The 21,513-nt window shown below is 38.2% G+C and overlaps 1 protein-coding gene across 4 annotated transcripts in view; it reads left to right on the forward strand.

Moving 5' to 3' along the window:
• Window positions 1–21,513, forward strand: part of RIMS2 (regulating synaptic membrane exocytosis 2) — a 422,508-nt gene that overhangs the window by 315,932 nt on the left and 85,063 nt on the right. For all 4 annotated transcript variants that reach the window (XM_063131026.1, XM_063131028.1, XM_063131027.1 and 1 more), the window contains one exon: window positions 18,575–18,675. In XM_063131026.1, coding sequence (XP_062987096.1) covers window positions 18,575–18,675 — 101 coding nt within the window. The remainder of the gene's footprint in view (window positions 1–18,574; window positions 18,676–21,513) is intronic.

Consider the following 21,513-nt stretch of genomic DNA (forward strand, 5'->3'; position numbering starts at 1 on the left):
TCATTGTACGTGGGCATTCTGTGAAGCATTGGCTTTGTTTTCTCTTCAAGAAAATGTGATGTTTCCCTGCTATGTAAAATTGGTTCAACTGCAGTGAATAATACTATTAAAAGATTTTAAAATATTTAATAATATCGACATGGGAAAATATCAAGATTAATATTTTAATTTTACTCCAAAATAAATGTTTAATCTCTTTTTTCCTAAATCTTTCCTAGCCACACTGGTCAGACAGCTGCAACATTGCTTTTCTTTCTAGATCACTAACATTATCTTTCTTACCCTTTCTGGTTCAAATGGATAATTTATTCCTTTTAGTGTGCTGTGTTTTCTTCTTCCTATTGACTGAATATGCGCTACAGGTTTCTTTCTCAAACAATTGTGGCCCTTTCCCTCAGTGTCAGTTTTTACCTTCTGAGTACATCTACTCACGTCCATCTTCTTTGTGTCTCTGTCTGTCCATTGCACGATGTGATAATAGAAGAAGTGGACTCATCACGGAGAAGAAACCCAGGTCTGTCTCTTCTACTGGTTTTCTCTGTTCTATTTTCCTTCAAACATGTCCTGTGATTTTTGTCATCACATTTCATATATTTCTACATACATGATCTTCCTTCCTTCCTTCTCTCTCTCTCTCTCTCTCTCTCTCTTCCCTTCTCCCTCTTTATTCTTTGGTCATCACTACAAAGGAATGCACTATTAGGTGTTTATTATTTATTAATTATTTTGGACAGGTTACAGAATATACAGAACACTAAAGGAGCAGTTTTAATGATACATTACATTAATTAGTCAGGGAAGAAAGCTTTTTCATTCATATTAATTTATATATGACTGCCACTATCTTCTGTGTATTAAAATTTCTAGGTTCGTACTAGATTAGCATAATAGAATAGATTACCTCTATGCTCTGATTATTGCTCTCCTAAAAACAAATTAAAGAAATGCAAGCACTTCAGGTTTATTTTCCTGTAAAGAAGCTTCTGTGAAAGTTTTACTAGGTTGCAGGATAGGAACAGTATTTTATAAAGAGGTTTGAATCAGAATTGGGCTATAAAAACTTTCTCCCCTAACTTGGAAAGTAACTCAGTTCTTTCAGACCCAATTCCAAACCTTTTTCAGACCCTGCCACATCTCTAATGATCTCACTGGGAGTGTGTCAGGCTCCGATCTGTCTCCTAACCTCAGGTGGAAATTCAGCATTCCTGCCTGTGTGCCTCCTCCTTCAAGATACCCCCCTACCTATGTTGATTCTCAAGCAATAGCAGGGAAAGGGAAATAGTTCCTCCCTCCCTGGCATGCTCAGCAATTTAGTTTTTCCAGCACTATTAAGTTTGTACATTGCACTACTAGAAGGCTAGGCAACATGGTGTCCATGGATTGCAATGTGCCCACGAATTCCAGTGTGCCCCTGGATACGTTTCTTGGCATGTGCCAAGGTACCCTACCTCTCCCCCACTTTTTAAATTTAAATTCACACATATTCTTTCTGGCAGCTGGGATTGCTAAGAAATAAGCTTCTGTTGGTGCTTGCAAACTGGGGGTTTGAATGAGTTGTTTAGTGCGTTGGGGTTTAAACTGCACCCATGCCTTGTACTCAGTCTTTTGGGCATGTTATTTGTCCTTTGCCATGGCTCCCATGACAGCCAGGACAGTTTCTTAAATTGCCAAGTGTGCCCACAGCCCCAAAATGTGCCCTACCCTTGCAAAACTTACATGAGTCTGGCTACAGTAGGATCTCAGGTATTAGAGAACAGGGGGGGGGAAGTATTGGGAGGGGGCTTGGAGGTGTGCATATGGATGGGTAAGGGGCAGGGAGAGGCAATCAGGGTAGTGAGAAGTCTTAGGTTAGTCTTCAGCTTTGACTTTCATCTGAGCTGGAGAAGAACTTTAAGGGTTATATTAATTCCTTTGAATTGAACGAAGCTTTACAAACCTGCCTGGATTCATCTTGTAAACTGTACGCTAGTTTTGACCTGATTAGCTCTGGCATGTAAGATGTTGACCCACAAGAAATAAGTTAATGGATGAATTTCCTTCTTCAGTTTTGACACCCATTTCATTTCTTCATTGACAGTAATAATTAAAATAATAGGAAACATATCATATTTATCACAATGCTGCCTCATTGTTCCTTAAAGAAATTCACAACAGCATAGAAGAAGTTAATTTTTTCATAACAAAAAATCTGTAAAACAGATTAAGACTAAGAGAAAGTAAATAGCTTTTGGGCTCATGTTCTTCCCTCCTTCGCCTCCTGAGCTTGAACTGTGTTTCCAGTTCAGACTTTGAGGCAAGCCATGGTTTACACAACCATATTTTGCCTGATTCAAATGTTACAGCAAACTATGGTAAACATACGAGAAATGAGTGGATTGGAGTACATGAGGAGACAGGCAAAGGGTGAGCCTAGTTTGGCCATGATTTCGGAAGCAATCATTAGCTAGCCCCAAGCTACCAAATAAGTTTCATAATTGAGCAGGATTTTGTTTTTATCTTTGTTCATCATTTTGGTTGACAATATTTTATCCTGGCTACCATTTCAGAGAGGTACAATATATATATATATATATATATATATATATATATATTAGCTTTCTAGAGTTAGGCTATGCTTTTAGATTCTCTACTACCTCAAACTAATATTAGGTCACAAACCAGAAGATCAAGATTAAAGAAGATCCCTAAATCTACATCTAGAACCCCCTTGTGTTTCGGTCGTTAGGATTTTGTTCTATGGTTTGTTTCATTTGTTTCAAAACTTTTTGGAATCATTTTGTCCAATTCAGTTAAAATTCAAGTATATTGGGTAGCAAATCTGTTTAAATTGGTAGCTGGAGTGCAGTTGTGTACCATTGGCTGGGCAGTAAAACTAGTCTGATAAGGATTGAAGTGCTTTTCAAAACATTCCCTGGATAGGGGCACTAGAAAAAGGCTTGAATGGTTGCTAGAAGCTGATGTGAAAGGGTTGAAAGTGCTTCAAAGCAGCCTAATTCCTACCAGAATGGTAGGAAAGCAGAGTGGTTGTGAGTGTCAACTATTTACATAAAGCATTGATCTTCACTATTTTTCAAGCAGGATCCATTTTGGCTCCAGGCACCATCACTGAGGCAACTTGGGGGCATTGCTGGACCATGGGATCCCTCTCCAGATTCCTGAACTAGTTTGATGGCTTCTGTTTGAATAAACTTAAGTAACTGACTGGATTTTATCTGTCTTTATACTTCCACCAATCAGTTACATAAACTTGAGGTGATTGGTAGCTGCCAGTGGCCCTAAAGCCTTGCAGTGAAGAACATTGACCTCAGGCATGTCCATAACAGAACGGGTCGGAGAAGAATATGATAGTTGGATCATCTCAGACATTTGAGAGACAATTCTGCTTGCTGCAGAACATAGGCAGCAGTGTGAGGAGCAAACACAGTAGATAATAGTATAGGCCTCATGCCTCTCAGGATACCACCCTGGTGCCAGCGTCGATGTGCAGTAGTTCCTCCACAGAGCATCCCCTAGAAGGCAGTGTGCTCCTACATCTCATTCTAGGGCTGCATCCCTTGTGGTTTCCCACACTGGGCAATGCTCCTACGTCTGCCAATGTGACATCATTAACTTTTGCACCTTTATACCTTCCTTGTTGTTGTTGTTGTTGTTGTTGTTCTGTTTCTCTTCTATGTTTAAACATTTAATTGGCTCAGTAGAAAATAGCCAGTTGGGTAGCCTTTAATGGTAATGCTACTATGATTGATCACTCTTTGGGGACTTTGACTTTCTATGTTTTATAGATGTGTTTGTTAATTGGTGGTCCACAGGCTGAATCTAGCATGTTAAGCAATTTTATTTGGATCCTAGTAATCTTACCAAGTTTTCATCAAGGATTGTATAAACAATTCCCACAGTTTCACTTCTAATGCAAATCAAGTTGCATTCAAAATTCTCTTAGAGTCCTACTTTAACGTTACAACTTTATTTTAGCATTGAATGTAATGCCTTGGTTCTTATGCTCCTCACTATTAGGTTTGCAGAATTTATTATAGCGCAGGGGTGCGCAACCTGTGGTACTTAAGCTAATATCATATAACCTTCAGACTAATTTCAAAGGCTTTCTGTTATATGATCGGTTCAGACCTCTGGCAAGAGTGACCTACTGGGCAGGAAGGAAGAGGGCAAGAGAGAAAAATTGGTGGCAGAAAGAGAAAAGGACCGATTCGCCCACTTTTTGCTTCGGCCCTGCCCACTACTAGCATTGGTCCCGCCTATCACCAACATGCAGTCCTTGGCAGATTATCTGCAAGGGAATACAGCCCTCAACAGAAAAAAAGGTTGCCTATACCTGTTAGAGATCCTCATGAAGGAGTTGTAGTATTTTTCTTTGAAGTTGGGTTCTGTGGCAAAATACACTTCTAGGGCACTTATGAGAATATCAGCTATTTCTGCACTGGTTCAGTGTCCTGATTCAAGTTATCATTAGGGTGACATAGGCCAAATCTACACCAAGCAGGATATTGCACTATGAAAGCAGTATGAAAGTGGTATCTAAAAGGCAGGAGCCACACTACTGCTTTATAGCAGTATTGAAATACACTGACAACAGTTGGGGTCCATTGACACATACCATATACCGCTTTCATACCACTATCCTGCTTGGTATGGCTCCTGCCTTTTAGATACCATTTTCATACTGCTTTCATAGTTCAATATCCTGTTTGGTTTAGATTAGGCCTTAGAGTTTACACATTAATCTCAGGAAAAAAGTGTGCATAGTTATCCTCTACCTTGCAACATATTTGAGGTTACTTTATGTGTCTTCACTGTTCATACAGAATTATGGATTTGGGTACATCAATTATGGATTTGGGCACAGCAGTAGGCAAATCCAGCTTAATTGGTGGTGAGTTATCTTAGGATAAAGCCAGTATTTACTTCTTTGAATTCAGTAAGTTGGTTATGTGACTTCAAAAATATTTGATTGTTTCCACAAAATCTATAAATGTGAATGGGCTTTACAAAAAAATTTTTATTTTTTATTTGGATATATTCTATGGATATATTTATTTGGATATATTACTATTCTTTGACTGTTATTTTTCATATTAAAAATATGCCTTACTTATGTGGAAATCTTATGCCTTTCTGTGGGATTAATTGGATGGGAAATTGTACTTGGAATGTAAAAAAAAAAAGAGAAAAAGGCAGAAATTATTTTTAATGGTTAACTAAGCCCATGAGCTTTAATTTGTTTGAATTTAGCTACCATCCATAAACTGATCTAAGTACTGCAGAATTTGATGGTGTGTTTGGCCAGATCTACACCAAGCATGATATAGCACTATGGAAGTGGTATGAAAGCTGTTTATAAGAGGCAGAAACCACACTACTGCTTTATAGCGGTATTGAAATGCACTGACAACTGTTGGGGCCCATGACACATACCATATACTGCTTTCATTTTGCTATATCCTGCTTGGTGTAGATCTGGCCTTAGTGTGTTTCCTAAACATGATGTTGTTTTCATGTGAAAGAAACACTGCAATAACTTATCTGTTATTCTAAGACTGCAATCTTATACAGAGTTACCTGGGAATAAGCCCCAGTGAACTCCCTGGGACTTACTTCTAATTAGAGAGGGTTTTTTCCAGTTCAGTTCTGGTACTGATACCGTTGAAACTGAAGTTGTTCTGTTTGGTTCCAGCTCGGGCTAATAAAGGTACAATAACTCGTTTAGGACCATATAAACAAACAATTCAGGTCTAGTTTAGTTAAGAAAATTTAAATATGTATTTGTTTAAAAGTTTTATAAGAAGGCTTTTAGGAAAACACTAAAAGCTGCTTTTCATTTGCATAATGGGGTGGGGCAAGATAATAGGTCTAACAGTATTGCAACTATCAATAATATGCACTATGCAGCATGTATGGAACAAAACATTAATTCTAAGTAATTAACACATGACTATTTCATTTGTACTGTTTAATTTTAATTGTATAATCAGGGAGATGTGTAATATGTGAAGAAGCAACCAAATTAATTTTAAAGAGAAAGGAAAAGAAGGGACTTAGTAAATAAACACAGAACAGTCACTGCAATTAGTTAATTTCAAGATTATATCTTTTTTAATCTGAATTAATATTTAGTAGCATTAGGGTAAGAAAGAATGATCAACCTTAAACAGGATACGGGCAATTGGTACATCACAATAACTCAAGGGTTGTCCTAAGGTTATCGAAGGGTTATTTAACCTTCAAATAATCCACAACTTCTGGATTCACATGACACAACAAGCCCCAGCATGCCCCAGCTGCAGCTTGCATATTCAAGATGATGGCTGGCAGCATCTTGGAGCCCTGAAGGTGAATTTACCCATAGTGGTTTACTGTGATGTGTGTCCAAGCTACTGACGCAAATATAAAACTAGAATCCATTCTGACCTAATGCTTTTCCTCGACCTAGTCCTTGAAGAGTTCAGAGTACAAAAGTGTGTACAAACCCAAAATATATAAAGCCTCCTAGATATTGGTTTTATTTTATGTGCTCATTCTGATTCAATGGGGCCAGTTAAGTGTACCTCATTAGTTGATATGTTGAACCAGTAATCTGATTTCCTCACCCCAGTTCAGTTCAAGTTCAACAGAAGCCCTATTCATACATTTCAAAGAACATATGAGGGATCAAATTGGGACAGGGATATGTGCATGTTGGCTCTGCCCCAATGTCCCATTGCCCTTTCATTCCCAAACCCTACCAGGTGGCTCTGAAATAAGTAAAACAAAATTAGTTTTTTTTAAAAAAAAACCTGGCATCTGTAGTGGCTACAGAGTGCCCAGACGATCAAAATTAGCTTATTTGCAAGCTAATTTTTACTCTTTTAGTACTTAATAGCTACTATGAACATAGGAGTTTCGCGGGGGGGGGGGGGGGAATCCAGTTGCCCATCCCCCAGTTGCCCATCCCTGTTCTAAGTAGATACTGTATAGGATTGCACTGTAAATGATAATTAACATTTTAATGGTACTTTTTTTGCCTAATTGTATCTTTAGAATGGAATGAATAATATATATTATATTAGATCTATTTGCAGAATACTTTAGCATTCAATATTAATGCATTTTGGAGCACATGCAAATTATAAATGATAACAGTGTCATTCTGAAAGTCAGTGTAAAACAGAAATCTCTGCTGTATGTAAGTACTTAGATACTACAGCTTATACATCAGCATCGGTCTTAATGACCTCATTAGTTGAATTGTGCCAGGACACATAGTCTGTCTCTTAAATTGTACATGCAAACTTAATTCTGTCAGTTCATAATGTCTGAGTGCTTGATGGGTGACCTGCTCTGCAAGTATGAGCACTGTCTGTCCTGTACACTGAATGAGGTAGTGTCTGGTGGGGGAAAAAAGTCATTTTCTGTTTTCCAATTAGACGCTGCCTCATTGTATTGTGTGTACTGACAGAGCCAAGGGAATGGATAATGAGTGTTCGTTGAATAGTGATGTTTTCTGTTAGGAACCCAAGACAAAGATTGGATAGAAGGTACTCCAGTGATTCTATATTAAATAAATATGTAAGATCACACAACTGCACTATATACAATAGCTACTATCTCCTGGCTATGTAATCACAGCAATTAACATAGTTTAGAATCTCCATTTCACACAGGCAACATGAAAAGGAGAAGAAAAATATATCCTTTCATCATTTTAACTACTCTGCTTGTGAGTATAACAGGCTTTAAGGGGTGCCTTGTCTTCATTAAGTAATGCTGAATATGCATGGGTGAGGAGACTATGGTTTAGTTGGTTTAGAGCAGTTTGTAATAGCCACAGTGAAAAAAACAGAGAGTATACAAGAACAGGCACAATTAGAGAAAACTGTCAAAGTTGTTGTTTATGTCCATTGCTTGTTGTGGGTCTGTCTTACTAAATATTCTGCACGATAGCTTGGGGTCCTGTGATATGCTAGTTCTGGAAGCTGTTGATTATTTAACTGCACACAGTGACTAGAAACCTTGGGTTATATTCATATATGTGCTCTCAGAAGAGTTTTAGTAGTGGTGCCTTTCTGTGAAAACAATGCGCAGACAGTAGCGCAACATGCACAGATTGAAATTTGACATATAAAATGAGTGCAACATTGGGCAAGAGCCTAGCTCTCATCAAACCCAGTATGCTGGATCAGGATCTTAGTGTGAATGAAACAATGCTGCATGATGGTGGTGGTGGGGAAGGAATTACACTTGCACAACATGCCTTCTGCTGACATAGGATGTAATTAAGGATGTTCATTGCTGGGAAACCCAGCCCTTTCTGGGCCCAACAGATTTGACACCGAAATTTGCGTAAAATTATGGCCATAATTCGCTTAATTTGTATGAAGTATGGCTGCAATTTGCATAGTTTGTGCAAGTTGTGGCTACAGTTAACACAAATAGTTTTACACCCACCCCACCCCCAAAAACCTTGAGCTGGCCTGACCTGATGCACCTCGCAGAAAAGTGTGTCAAAGTCCGGGCAGCCAAACAAGCTTCACCCCTCCCCCAGACAGATTCCTCCACCCTCCCTAGATGTAATCTGGGGCATTATCAATGTGAGACGACCACTAATACAAATTACATGGCGTAAACAACCTCCAGCGCAACACGATAGCACTTGCTGTGTGACGGGTTTCCCCGGAAAACCAGACTCTCTTTGTCTGTCTTGCACAAACTGAGCTTACCAAGGAGTCCCTTGTGAGTCTTAAGCAAGCAGTCACTGTGCTGCCTTCAAAGCTCCTTAATGCCAAAAGATAGAAGTGACATCCACTTCAGTATCTGAAAGAGACATTAGCGCTGCACAATGATAAGTAAGGCTAACCCCTCTGCAAGTTGTGATAGATATCCCAGTCAGCCCTGCAGTCTTCCGACTTGGCATTCAAATTTAGTCAGCTGTTGTCTCTTGCCCATAATCCTTTGTATAGTTCAAGAGATTGCACTGCTGACTACTCATTCTTTTGATAGGCAGATTGTTGGTTAATAATCCAGTGTGCCCAGTTGATGAGAGCAAATGGTTAGGAGATAATTGCAAATCTCTCTCTGTGTTTGAATGAAAGATCCGGCTTAGGGAAAGTGACACACACCATCCATCTCCAGTACTCTCATCCAAAGGAAATCAAGCTGAGGTAGTGCTGCCTATGCAAATTCTCACACTATTTTGGGAAGATGAACATGGCCAGCCATATTGATCCTATAGGAGCAAGTCAGAGCTATGCTCAAAATTACTCCCCCCAGTTTACATTTTTTTCATTCCCTGTGAAGTGAGATGGATTTTTGTCTTCTTTCAAGAGGAGTAAAATTCTAAGAAACAAGGCTCTTAATGCAGCATCCTGGCCATTAATGCTGATTCTCTGAGTGTGTTTAGCCAGCCATTTGTGGACCCACCTTACTGTAGTGCCATCTAAGCCAAACTTTAACAGCTTGTCAATGAGAATGTCATGTGAAACCTTGTCAAAAGCTTTGCTGAAACTGAGGTAGATTATATCCACAGCATTGCCCTTGTCCACTAGAGCAGTTACCCTGTCAAATAAGGAGACAAGATTTGTCTCACATGATCTGTTTTTTGACAAAGCCATGCTGACTCTCAGCAATTACAGCATTGTTTTCAAGATGCTTACAAATGGCCTCTTTTATTACCTCCTCTAATATTTTTCCAGGGATTGATGTTAAGCTCACGTCAATAATTACTGGGATCTTCTTTTTTTCCTTTCTTGAAGAGGGGGCTACATTTGCTCTTCTCCAGTCCTCTGGCACCTCCCCAGTTCTCCAGGACTCCTCAAGAATAATTGACAGAGGTTCTGACAGCTCTTCAGCTAGTTCATTCAATATTCTAGGGTGTATTTCATCAGGGCCTCGGGACCTGAAGGCATTCAAATTGGATAGAAGTTCTGTACCACATCCTAGCTGATCTGGAGCCTCCCCTGTTGTGTCTGTTCCAGTCTATTCCACTCACTCATCATTTCCTTTGGATGTAAAGACAGAGGCAAAATCGGAGTTGAATTCCTCTGCTTTCTCTTGGTCTTTGTGTTTTTTTTGTTTTCTAGTCAACTTTTTGTTACTTAAGCATATGCCAAGGCATTCAGACATGGTTTCAAACCCCTTTTCAACACCACAGGGCTCTTTAACCCTTTCATCATGGCTGAATCTAAATATAAGGCTTTTAAGTAATGTTCTTACAGCAAAAGCATATATCCTTTATGGGCTAAGAGCTCTGTCTTTTTTGAAGATGCTCTGTGTATACATGTTTTTCAACCTAAACAAAATGGCAGACTGAGAAGAGATTTAATCCACAAAATTATAATCATCCTGTAAAGGAAGTTGGAGGTCTTAATTTAACCTCCATTATGAAATCATAAAACCATTCTAGCATTAAAGGCTTCTAAAGCTGCAGGAAGCAAGGGCTACCTGCCCAGATTTAAATCTGCCAAAACTGTAAGAGAAATCTGCAGAGAATATTTTTTTAAAAATTGTCTATGGCATTCAGAAACGTTGTAGGGCACAGGAATAAATGTCTTCAGCGATCACTGAAGATGGCTGTGACAGCTGCTACATACATAGCAGTCTAAACAAAACATTTGAAGAGAAACACCATCAGTTTTTGTTTGTTTTGTTTGTTAATTAATTTGTATACTCTATGTGAACTAGACCTTATAGTACCCTGTAATGCCAGGCTCTCACTGAGACAAGAGGGATTGCTGGCTGAAACAGAACGATGTATGGTATTCTTTGTACTCAAACTGTGCTGTGTATCTTATTAAGGTGGCAATTAAGCATGTGGTATAGATAATATATTTTGATACGGAAAATAGATCCTGTACTGATGCTGCAAGCTTTTGGCAAGAAGCATAAAAATGTTCGCTCTTCAGACTTTTCTGACAATCTGGATCCTTTGGACTAAGATTGTGTACCAAATTTCTGCAATCTAACTAGTTTAAACTCAAATTACAGAACAGGCTAGCCAACAGCTTAGTATAAGTCTTTGGCATTATTGTAGATTGTAAAGCTAAAGGTAGGGCGCTGCTAACAATTCACAGTTTAAGATGTAACAGTTAAATGAGACAGGAAATGTATTATCTGTCATATATTGGCTTTATTTATTCTTAATCATCTTTAGGTTTTTAAATTTAACATCAATAAATTAGTGATTTAATCTGTAATAATAGCTTTAAAAAAGATTATAACAATGTTCCATATTTTATTATAATGGCACATATATTTTAAGGTTGTTGTTTCAGTTTCTATTTATATGCTTGTTTTTATATTGCCTCTCAGAAAGAGTTTGTTACTGGAAACTAGAGATGGATGGATCACTCTGTTTCTGATCCATTTCACTTTTGTATGTAAACACAACAAAGACAATTGTGGCACCTTAAAAACTAACAAAATTATTATGGCATAAGCTTTGTGTATCAGTGCCCCTCTTCTTCAGATTAATTGAATATCACCCTCAATCAACACAGGATCACACTCTCACTCACACACACACACATGCATATGCATACAAAGTGTAGGGAGAAGAAAAAAAAATAGCATTGAGGTCAGAGAGGAATGAAATGCATAAAAACAACGATAAAGCTTAGATATATGTAAAATGACTGCAGGGACCATTCACAAAGTAGTGTTGATAAACATCCTGGTATTGGGCAGTATCCAATGGGGCATTTGCATCCCCACTGATTCTGTTGCGCCCCGCCAATTCCATTTTACACGTGTGGAATGGAGATTCATTGTTTCTGGGGGCACCCAGGAATGAGCAAAAATGCTCATTTCTGGAACAGGTCAGGTCAGCAGAGCTCACTAGAGAGAGCTCTAATGACCTGTCCTAATCCAGAAACAAACATTTCCGATAATTTTGGAGCTTCCTCTAGGAAGCGTTAAAGTTCCATTGTGCAAACGGTGTGTAGTAGACAATCTATGTAGACCTTATCACAAGATTGAAAGTGTTATGTTGTTATTTCTTATTTATATAGTATCATGGAGCTTTATAGACTACAAGAGGATAGGTGCTTGCCCTACATGGGTCAAGCAACAGAGGAAAGAGAGGCAAAGCTAAACAGGGAAGCAATATGGAGTTTTCCAGCTGCATGTATTTAGGGTTGTGCTTTCATACTACGGGAAATGAATACTGTCCCATCTGGTCTCCATACTGTATAAATATAAAAGCTCATTCAGAACTCATATTAAGCATACATTCTGGACACAACTTTGAAACACTCTCCATGTTCCTAACACCCCCACCCCCGATAACACCATAAAATTAATAAATAGCAGGGATAGTACTACCTTAATGATTATCTGTATAAATTAATAGTAATTGAAAGTTATGTATATTATGAAGCTGTATTACAGTTAACACTGTCCTTTGTCATTTATTATGTGCTATATCGTAGTTGTTTTTATTAATTTTAAACTATTCTTTCAATGTATCTTGGTTTTGCTGCTAAAGAGAAAAATATTATAGTTGTTAAGAATTTATTTTAGCAGTTTTGCTTTTGCCAGGTAATATTACTCACATTTAGTAACTTTTGAAGCATCAATATCACTCTCTTTTTACACATGTGTACACCTTGGAAGGAGGGCTGTATTTTTCTGAATATGTTGGCCAGCTGCCACTGAAATAGGAAAACGTGAAATTTCTATAGTCTTCTCAACTTGTATCTATGGAGAATGCTATCCTTTCTCTCCTTGTAAAAATGTATAACTTCATTTTGTATGCTAGGTAGTAGATGGGAGGAATTTCCATGGCAAATACCATTTTTAACAAGCATTAATTCCTCTGACTCAAGTGTGTGTGTGTGTGTGTGTGTGTGTAAGGGGCTTGGTTCTGAAGCATTATCATGCGGAAAGTGTCCACATCAGCATTTTCAGGAATATTTTACACATAATCAGCCCACTATGTGCAAGTTTTCACTATGTTTTCCAGCAAACACTTTACTGTGTTTGTTGGTGAGCTAGCTGTGCACAGCCAGTACCCAGAGGCTCCATTGTAGCCTCTCCGCTAAACATTTAGTTCAGTCTTCAGAAGTAGCCACTTCCTTGGTCACTGTTTCCAGCTATTCCAAATTATCCTGTTATTACTCATGTCATTATAGATCATACCCCTGGTTAAAATGGACAAAAAGTAGCTATTGGAAACTACTAAATCTTTCAGTTTTCTGCTAGTACCACTTGACTGAATATTGTAAAGATTGTGCTAAAATATAGCATGCATACTTCTTTTCATTCATCTGTCATTCTACACAAAGGAAGTGAACAAATGTCCAGGGGGTCCTGCGGACTCACAAACACTTCCAATAATGTTGATACATGTGTAAAAATGGAACACAAACTTTGGTTGACAGCCTAGGTTATTTTGGTGAAATTTATTCATGCATATTTTATTTTTTAAATTCATGATTTATGTTTTTTATCTTCATTTTTCTTTTGCATTTTCTTGTTTCTCTTCCCCCCTTTTTTTTTTACACATCGCAGAGCCAGAGAATGGGGACGAAGGTAGGGCAGTTTGTTGAATGTTTCATTATTTCTTTTGCAGATGTTATGTGCATTGAGCATATGCCTTGGCCTGAAAATATTGTTTTTAAATCGTTGCCTCAAGTAGCTCTCTTTGTAGTCATGGCCTCCTAGCACTTTGTGGACTCTCCAAGCAACATCTTGTTGCAAGGCCCTTGCCACCCTACCTCACCATCCTATTGGGTGTGAAACCCAGGGTGCCCCACCTTCAGTCTCTCATCCTCCATTGCTTCAACTAACAGGTACACAGGCAGCAAGTCAGACTCTTAAGCAGCCTGTGCAGCAAGTCAGACTCTTTGGATTGCTAATTCCCATCTTTATACTAGCAAAATACGAAAACCAAGTATCTTGCTTCACTTGAAATTATATGTTCATACACTTTGTTAAATGGATGAACATAAAACTAGTACAGACCAACCATTTTTCACAAACACATCCTCCTGACTTGACATCTTGCATCCTTATTGTTATTTCAGGATATAAATAGAAATATGAACTTAATTGTCTAGATATTGACATCCATTCTAAGGGGTAGCTCTTACTTATTATTGGGCTTCAGTTGTCATTGTATGCCATTCTGGTTTTTATTCTGGGCTTTAATAGATCTATAATTGTACCATTGTGGCACTATTCTGTGGCTTTTGGGTCTGCAAAGATGCATCTTGTATGCATCTTTTTCCAAAAACTTGTTATTTCATGGAACAAAATGGGGTCAGCGTACTGCAAGAATAGTTAGAAAGATATCCTATCACTACCTTGAAATTGCAGTTGGTAAAGACCTGTGAAGCAATGCACTGAGTTCCATTGAGGATCATCCAGTGCTGCCTGTACACTAGTGAGACTTACTACTAGTGCAACAGGAAGCTAGTAGTCTCTGAAGCAATAGGAAATTAGTGAACACACTTGTTTCCAGAATGGAACAAGTCAGCAAAACTTGCAGAAGCATTTCTGCTCATTCCTGGATTGCTTTAGGAAGCACTAATTCCTTTTGCATTAGCAGTTGGTTCCTTAGGCAGTGGCAGTATTGGATACTTTAGGTACATTTCATTGTGTTGGCATTGGCCTGAAAAGACTCATTTCTTGGGGCTCACATACCTCAAAGGCCCCTCCCATATGTGCCATCATGATCAATTGAAGATCAACTGGCTGGAAGAGCCCTGTTATATACAACCACTGTGCTGAGTTCAAACACATAGGACACAAGCATTCTTGGTGGCTGCCCTGGAAGTATGGAACTCACCTCCCCATGACATTTAGTGGAAACGTATCATAACTTACTATGCTTAGGTTTTTTAAAAAGATTTCTGTTATACAAATAATAGGATTACTCACATTTTGGAATTTTATTTTATAATTTTTGAGAACTCAGATACAATATAGAGCAAGATCTTTCTAAATTATAAGAATTTTTGACACAGAACCCAGAAGATCAGGCTTTGAAAAACTGTTAAGAAATGTTGAAAAGCATTTGGGAAAAGGATAACCGCTGTTTAGTATTGTGATAAAAATAAGCTCTTTCCTCCCTCTTTAAACAAGCATCTGCAGAGGTACATTACATTTGTAAATTAAGCAAAACATTAATACTAATAAAGCAAAAGACCTTTTAAATTGTATGAAGTATGTCACTTTGAAAGAAAATCAGCTTATTAGTTCTCAAGCCAAAATGTCATAGGTCATCTATTTATTTATTTTTACTATAACTAATTAATTATGCTGATTGCACTAATAATTATGCTTCTTGAAATGATATGGAAATGACATCTCTCATCAGGCGTGACATTAGTTTTAACATCTAATCATTATCCTAAACAAGGAAGGCATGAGCAGCCCAAGTGGACATTTGGGGTAGAAATATTTTTAGCCTATAGCAGTATTTTTAGTCCGGTCAGTGAAGCATGCTGGTGTACTCCAGAATCCCATGCAGTGTCACAGGGATACTGCTGCACATGTGGTCCTGAAGCTGGGCCCCGTGATCCTCTCTAACATTGCAGGGATACTGCAGCACACTTCATCAGATTGGAGACAGAAAAAGGCCTGCTTTGTCATCAGGCAAGTGCATAGGCAGAGGCATATGGAATCTAGCATTTGTGCAATGTTACAGTATACACAGTTGCAGTGACATTATTCACCTGTACATATTTTTCGGTTCTAAATATCCATTCCAGATCCACTCCCCATCACCCCTGTATGAGTCTTTCAAATATGCCTTTTACATTTGAAATGGACATGATTGTTTATAGCCTCAGAGTTGGGATCAGGTTTACTTTTTCACCAAAGCTATTTGTTAGATACACAGTATGTCTATGTTCACATCTCAAAGATTTCATTATCTTTGGGCAACAGGGATACAAAAGAGTTTCTTCAAAATGCTATGAGCCAGAGATTTACATATTCTTTTATAACATTATAGCTGTGTTAATATTACCATCTAGGAGCAAAAAAGTAAACAGCCCAAACCTGGTAAAGCTAGTTTACAACTAGCCAAATGGCAAACATATATTTACTGTTTATATAGTTTGCTTCTTTATTTTGTGTTTTGAATATTAGCTCATGGACATGGTTAATTCATGACCACATTTGAGAATTTATATTAAAAGGTGTTTATCAAAGTAACTCTTCTGAAGGGAGCACTAAGAAGAGTTGCTAAAACTGGGCAGTATCAAATGCTGCTTGCATGCCAGAAGAACCCACTGGTAGCACAATGGGAAGCTTGCTCTTCCTAAAGCAACTGGAAATGAACCGAAACTAGAGGGACCATATGAAAAGGAGGACAGGGCTCCTGTATCTTTAACAGTTGTATTGAAAAGGGAATTTCAGCAGGTGTCATTTGTATATATGGAGAACCTGGTGAAAATTCTTCTTCATCACAACAGTTAAAGCTGCAGGTGCCCTGTCCTCTTTTAAATCTGGTCACTCCTTCACTTTAACTGTTGTGATGAAGAGGGAATTTCACCAGGTTCTCCATATATACAAATGACACCTGCTGAAATTCCCTTTTCTGTGCAACTGTTAAAGATACAGGAGCCCTGACCTCCTTTTCATATGGTCACCCTACCGAAACACTCTTTTCTAGAACAGGTCAGCAGAACCAACAGTAGCAAGCTTTGCTGATCTGTCCCATTCTGGAAATGAGAGTTTTGGCTTGTTTCTTGGGCTTTTCTAGGAAGCACAATCTTCCTGTTGCACTAGAGTTGGGTCCCTCTGATTCAACACAAACAACGGAGGCATAACAGCAGTGTTGGATACTTCCCATTAGTAGAACATTATTTTATTCCTGAATGTGAATAGCCAGCAGCTGTAGCTTCCACTTGTAAATAATAATATCCACTAAAGGTTTACTTGTTTTGGTTTTGGTTCCGGAAAACCCCCACTACCCAATACTGCAATCATATAATTAATCTCCAATACAGTTGTTACCACTAAAATCTTTTGGCCCACTTCTACTATACTTTCTTTTAATTTTGGCTTGTATATTCTTAAATAATTATGTCTAAACAAGAAGAGCAGACCTTTTAGCTCCATGGTTACCAAATAATGGTTGCAGTGCAGAGAAAATTAAATGTACTTATGTCTGACCAAAGTATCTTTTATATTATTCAAAGGCCCCTTTTAGCAAGGGTATCTGTAACAATTTGCTATTTAAAACAAAACATGTTTTTCCACCTCATTGTATGCATGCTGTCAGTTCTCTCCTTCACATAGACCACCATTCTGAGATTGTTTATACAGTTCCCAAAGTTGATTGCTGTGGTGTTTTGTTAAATTCATATAGGATAAGGCTATCAATGGCTACTAGTTGTGTCAGCTATATCCTACTCCAGTATCAGAGGCAGTATGTCTATGTACACCAGTTCCTGGGGAACACGTGTGTGTGTGTGTGTGTGTGTGTGTGTGTGTGTGTGTGTGTCCTGTTTCACTCATGTACTGTTGTGGATGTCCAGTGAGGGAGCTGGTTGGACATTGTGAACAGAATGCTGGATTAGATGGACCTTTGGTCTGATCCAGCATGGCTCTTTTTCTGTTCTGTTCCAAATTGTTACTGGAGATAAATAAATAATAATATACTACTGCTTAGCTTAATTTGCTGGTATACACAAAAACATTCTTACACAACATTTGCAGTTATCATTTGACACGAGTTGGTAAAATGATTATTGGGGCTATCTAATCACATGAACATATTAGTCATTAATAAAATACTTTTTGTTAGCTAACATTATTATTGCTTTTGCCAAATGATTTGGTCCCATGTGATTTGATTCTTTAGCCAAGAAAAATGTAGCTTTTACTCTTAACGTAAAAAGTACTTTTCTGTTAAATGTAATCAGGAATTTTCTCTTAAGATATTCTTCCATACTATTAGAGGCCACCATATTTGGTAATATATCCAAATAATTTATGCATCACTTATAATATGTTAAAATATGCTAAATGGTAGTTATTGCTGTCCATTAAACTGCTTGATAGACCTAATACACATAATCGTTTTTTACACATAGAACTCAACTCAAGACCATCTGGTTAGTAAACTTAAATGACAATTTCGATACATGAAAATTACGGGGAAACTACATTTTGTGTTGACCATGTTAATTTGGCCTTTATTATTGGCACATTAAAAAGAGAGTAAAGATTAATAATAGATATCAACTATCATTATCCATTTGGGCAATCCATATGTTCCATAGGTTGTTATTTTTCTAAAATAAAAGTAATCCTTTTCTCATGCATATTTTGGCAGCAACAACATACCTAATCAAATCCTCATCTTACTACCATGTTTATTACCTGATAGTTGAAGTTAAAACACTGAAATGTATGATGGTGGTGGTGGGGTTCTCTGTGTGTTTGTTTTTGCCTTTTTGCCTGTCTTATTGATTACAAAGAAAGTAATGGGTTGAATTTTTATGTTGAAGTACATAGTCATTTAAGTAAATCTCCAATACTCTCTATTATAGCCCAAAAGTGCTTTTAATATTGACTTCATTTTAAAAATAGAATTGTAAATTAACTGATTATTTCATTTTGAATTTAACAGGTACTATGGATGTTGAAGAGAGAAACCGCCAAATGAAAATGAACAAGTACAAACAGGTAGCAGGATCAGACTCCAGGCTGGAGCAAGATTATCACTCTAAGGCAAGGGCATTTTGTTTTGAAAAGCACCAAAATGTGTAACTGTCTAACTTAACCAGGCAGTGAGACACTAACAGTCATGACATGGGTAGCACTTGATGATGATGATGATGATGATGATGCCAATTCTATATATGTGTATTTGGAAGTAAATGCCACTGAATGCAATAGGTTAGCCCCTTGTATGAGGTTGCTACCTTGCACAAGAGAGCTTTTCAGTTTCCATCTTTAAGCAGGATCCCCTCTCCCCCATTTCTCCACAGGCCCACCCAAAGGTCAGGGCCTTCAAGGCTGGGCTTTCACAAGGCCTATGTGTACTTTTAAAAAGTGTTTTCTGCATGCTAAAATGGGTGGTGGGAATACAAGCCAATGGTACTCGCTCCTATATGGATGTGTATAGAATTGCAGCTGAGAGTTTTAAAACACATCTTTTTTAAAACTCTGATTAATTGTGCCAAGCTCTTATGGAATATAAATAAGAACCGGCATGCTAGGAATAGAAACTAGCAGGAATGTAAAGTAGGTGCATGCTTCAAAAAGTGATAAATCACCAATTAGTTATGTAGTGGAATGGACCAATAAATAGGAGATGAATTTAGTAAACAGTAAAGAGAGGAATTGATTGATTAAATACATATCTGGAATTAACGTTCAGAAATAAATCCATTAAATCCTCTACCTTATTCTTATGCTGTACGTCCAAAAAATAGAACAAGGCCTTCAATATAGCTATTATTTTCACAGAGTTTCACCCCTTCAAGCATGAGTGGGGAACCTGTGGACTCCAACACCCATCAGCCGCATCAGCCTGTGATGATGGGAGTTGCTGGGGTGTGGGCACAAGTTCCCCACCACTGCTTTAAATCTTAAGGCTTTGATCCTGTACTCATTTACCTCAGAGTGAGTCCCATTGAACTCATTAAGACCTACTTCTGACAAGACATGTTTAGGGATTACTCTGTAAATTGTTTACGTGAGCAGGTAATTAATATCTGGCATGTAAACTGGGAGAATTGCTTCAGGTGCTACCATATCCACGGACGTACTTTGCAACCCAATCTGATAGATAGTCTTTGTAAAATTCTATGTAAGTTGATAGACTGATAGTATTTATTCTTGCTGCTGGAATATAAACAGCCAAGTTACCCTATGGCATGTTTTATTTATCATGTATGATATGAAAATTAGTATGCTATCAGAAACTGGATTTGACAGCTTGGAGGCTGTTAAGGACATGAACATGTTTTCTTTAATGTTTTATTATATAATATTGCCTAGTGACATTGATAATTAATAAGCAACGTATTAGCTATACACTTCAAAATAATGCAAAGACAGAAAGACTAATTGCCATCATTGTATATCTGGCATTTGCTAAAAGGGTTGGGCAAGATTTCTTGAAACCAGATTAACCAGCATTTGAAACATTAAAAGCTATTTTGGTAAGCATGATTACTAGTATGAAGAATTTATGTCTCTTTGTAAGATTACAATGCTGGAAATACCTGCACTAAATGAATCTCATTGGTCACTTTGACTTCCCCTGACTTTCAGGGCCTCTTCGCAGGGCTCCTGGCAGGAGGGAGGAGATGAAAAGCCCTCTTGCATAAAAGTTAGCAGCTGGAGGGCTGTGGCTTAAACTGATTTCAGTGGCCACCGGATTCCTATGACAAGCTCTTTCTGTTGACCCAGCTCATCTTCTTGTTCTCAGAAATAGTTTTAGCGCTCTCTTATATGAGTAATAATAATATTATTTTGGGGTGGAGGTGAGGGAGCAACAAAAGGTGTAAGTAAATATGTAGCCTCTTGGAATGAGATTCTGGCTCTGTTGAGACCATTCTCGGTATGCCCAATAACTTCTGTCCAACCATAAATGCATTGTTTCTGTCTGCATTCTAAATCATCTGGCCCTAGTGATTGTCTAAATGTTTCTTACTGAGGAATGCTGTATGTTTACTCCAGAAATCTAAGAATAGTTTTCCTTTTAAGTAAGCAAAGGTGTCAAAGAAGTCCAGCAAATTCTGATGTCTACTGCATTTCTGTTTTATTTCACACAGTGGAAATAGGCAGACTCAATTGCCATAGTTGATCAAATGAAAAAGAAACATAAATAGAAATTTCCCTCCTAGGTTGAGTAGTAGTTTGCTTAGGATTCCAAGCCAAGACTAGGGCTGCCCCTCAATTAAAGATATTTTAGTAGAATAACAATTTGAGGTTTAATTGATTAATGAATTAATTAAATTTGCATGTGCATACAAGTTACAAGGCCATGCTCACATTCCTGGTAGTAAGTCCACAACAGAATATGCACAGCAGAATTGTATCCTTGTTGCCTTCTCAGAGATGAACTCACATACCCCTTACAAAGGTCTCCATCACCTGAAATCATGCTCATACGCACACAAGAGAAAGTCACTCACTCGAAGCACATATACAGAAAAGGCAACAAAATATGCAAAACTATCTCTCATTCTCAAACACATACACCACACACAGAAAGCCAACTAGGAAGAACAACACACCATTGGCACCAGGTGAGGCTGATCCACTGCTGCGCTCTCATCACTGGTCAAGTGCCACTCACTGAACTGAGGTCCTCACTTCTGCCACCTGCCCTGGCATTGCCAAACTTCCTGCTGCCATCACGAATGCCCTCCTTGCTTTTGCCAAGAGCTTCATAGACTTTCTGAGTCCCACCAGAGGGAAGCGAACTTGGGACCAGAGTCTTGCCTTGCCTTTCCAAGTGGGATTTCAGTAGATGGACAGCAGAGGCTGGAGCTGCCCCATGTTGCTATCAGGGGTGGCAGTGAGTGTGGGTGATTACCCTAGAATTAGCACTCT

This window comes from Elgaria multicarinata, chromosome 7, assembly GCF_023053635.1.
Source record: "Elgaria multicarinata webbii isolate HBS135686 ecotype San Diego chromosome 7, rElgMul1.1.pri, whole genome shotgun sequence".
Classification (NCBI taxonomy): Eukaryota; Metazoa; Chordata; class Lepidosauria; order Squamata; family Anguidae; genus Elgaria; species Elgaria multicarinata.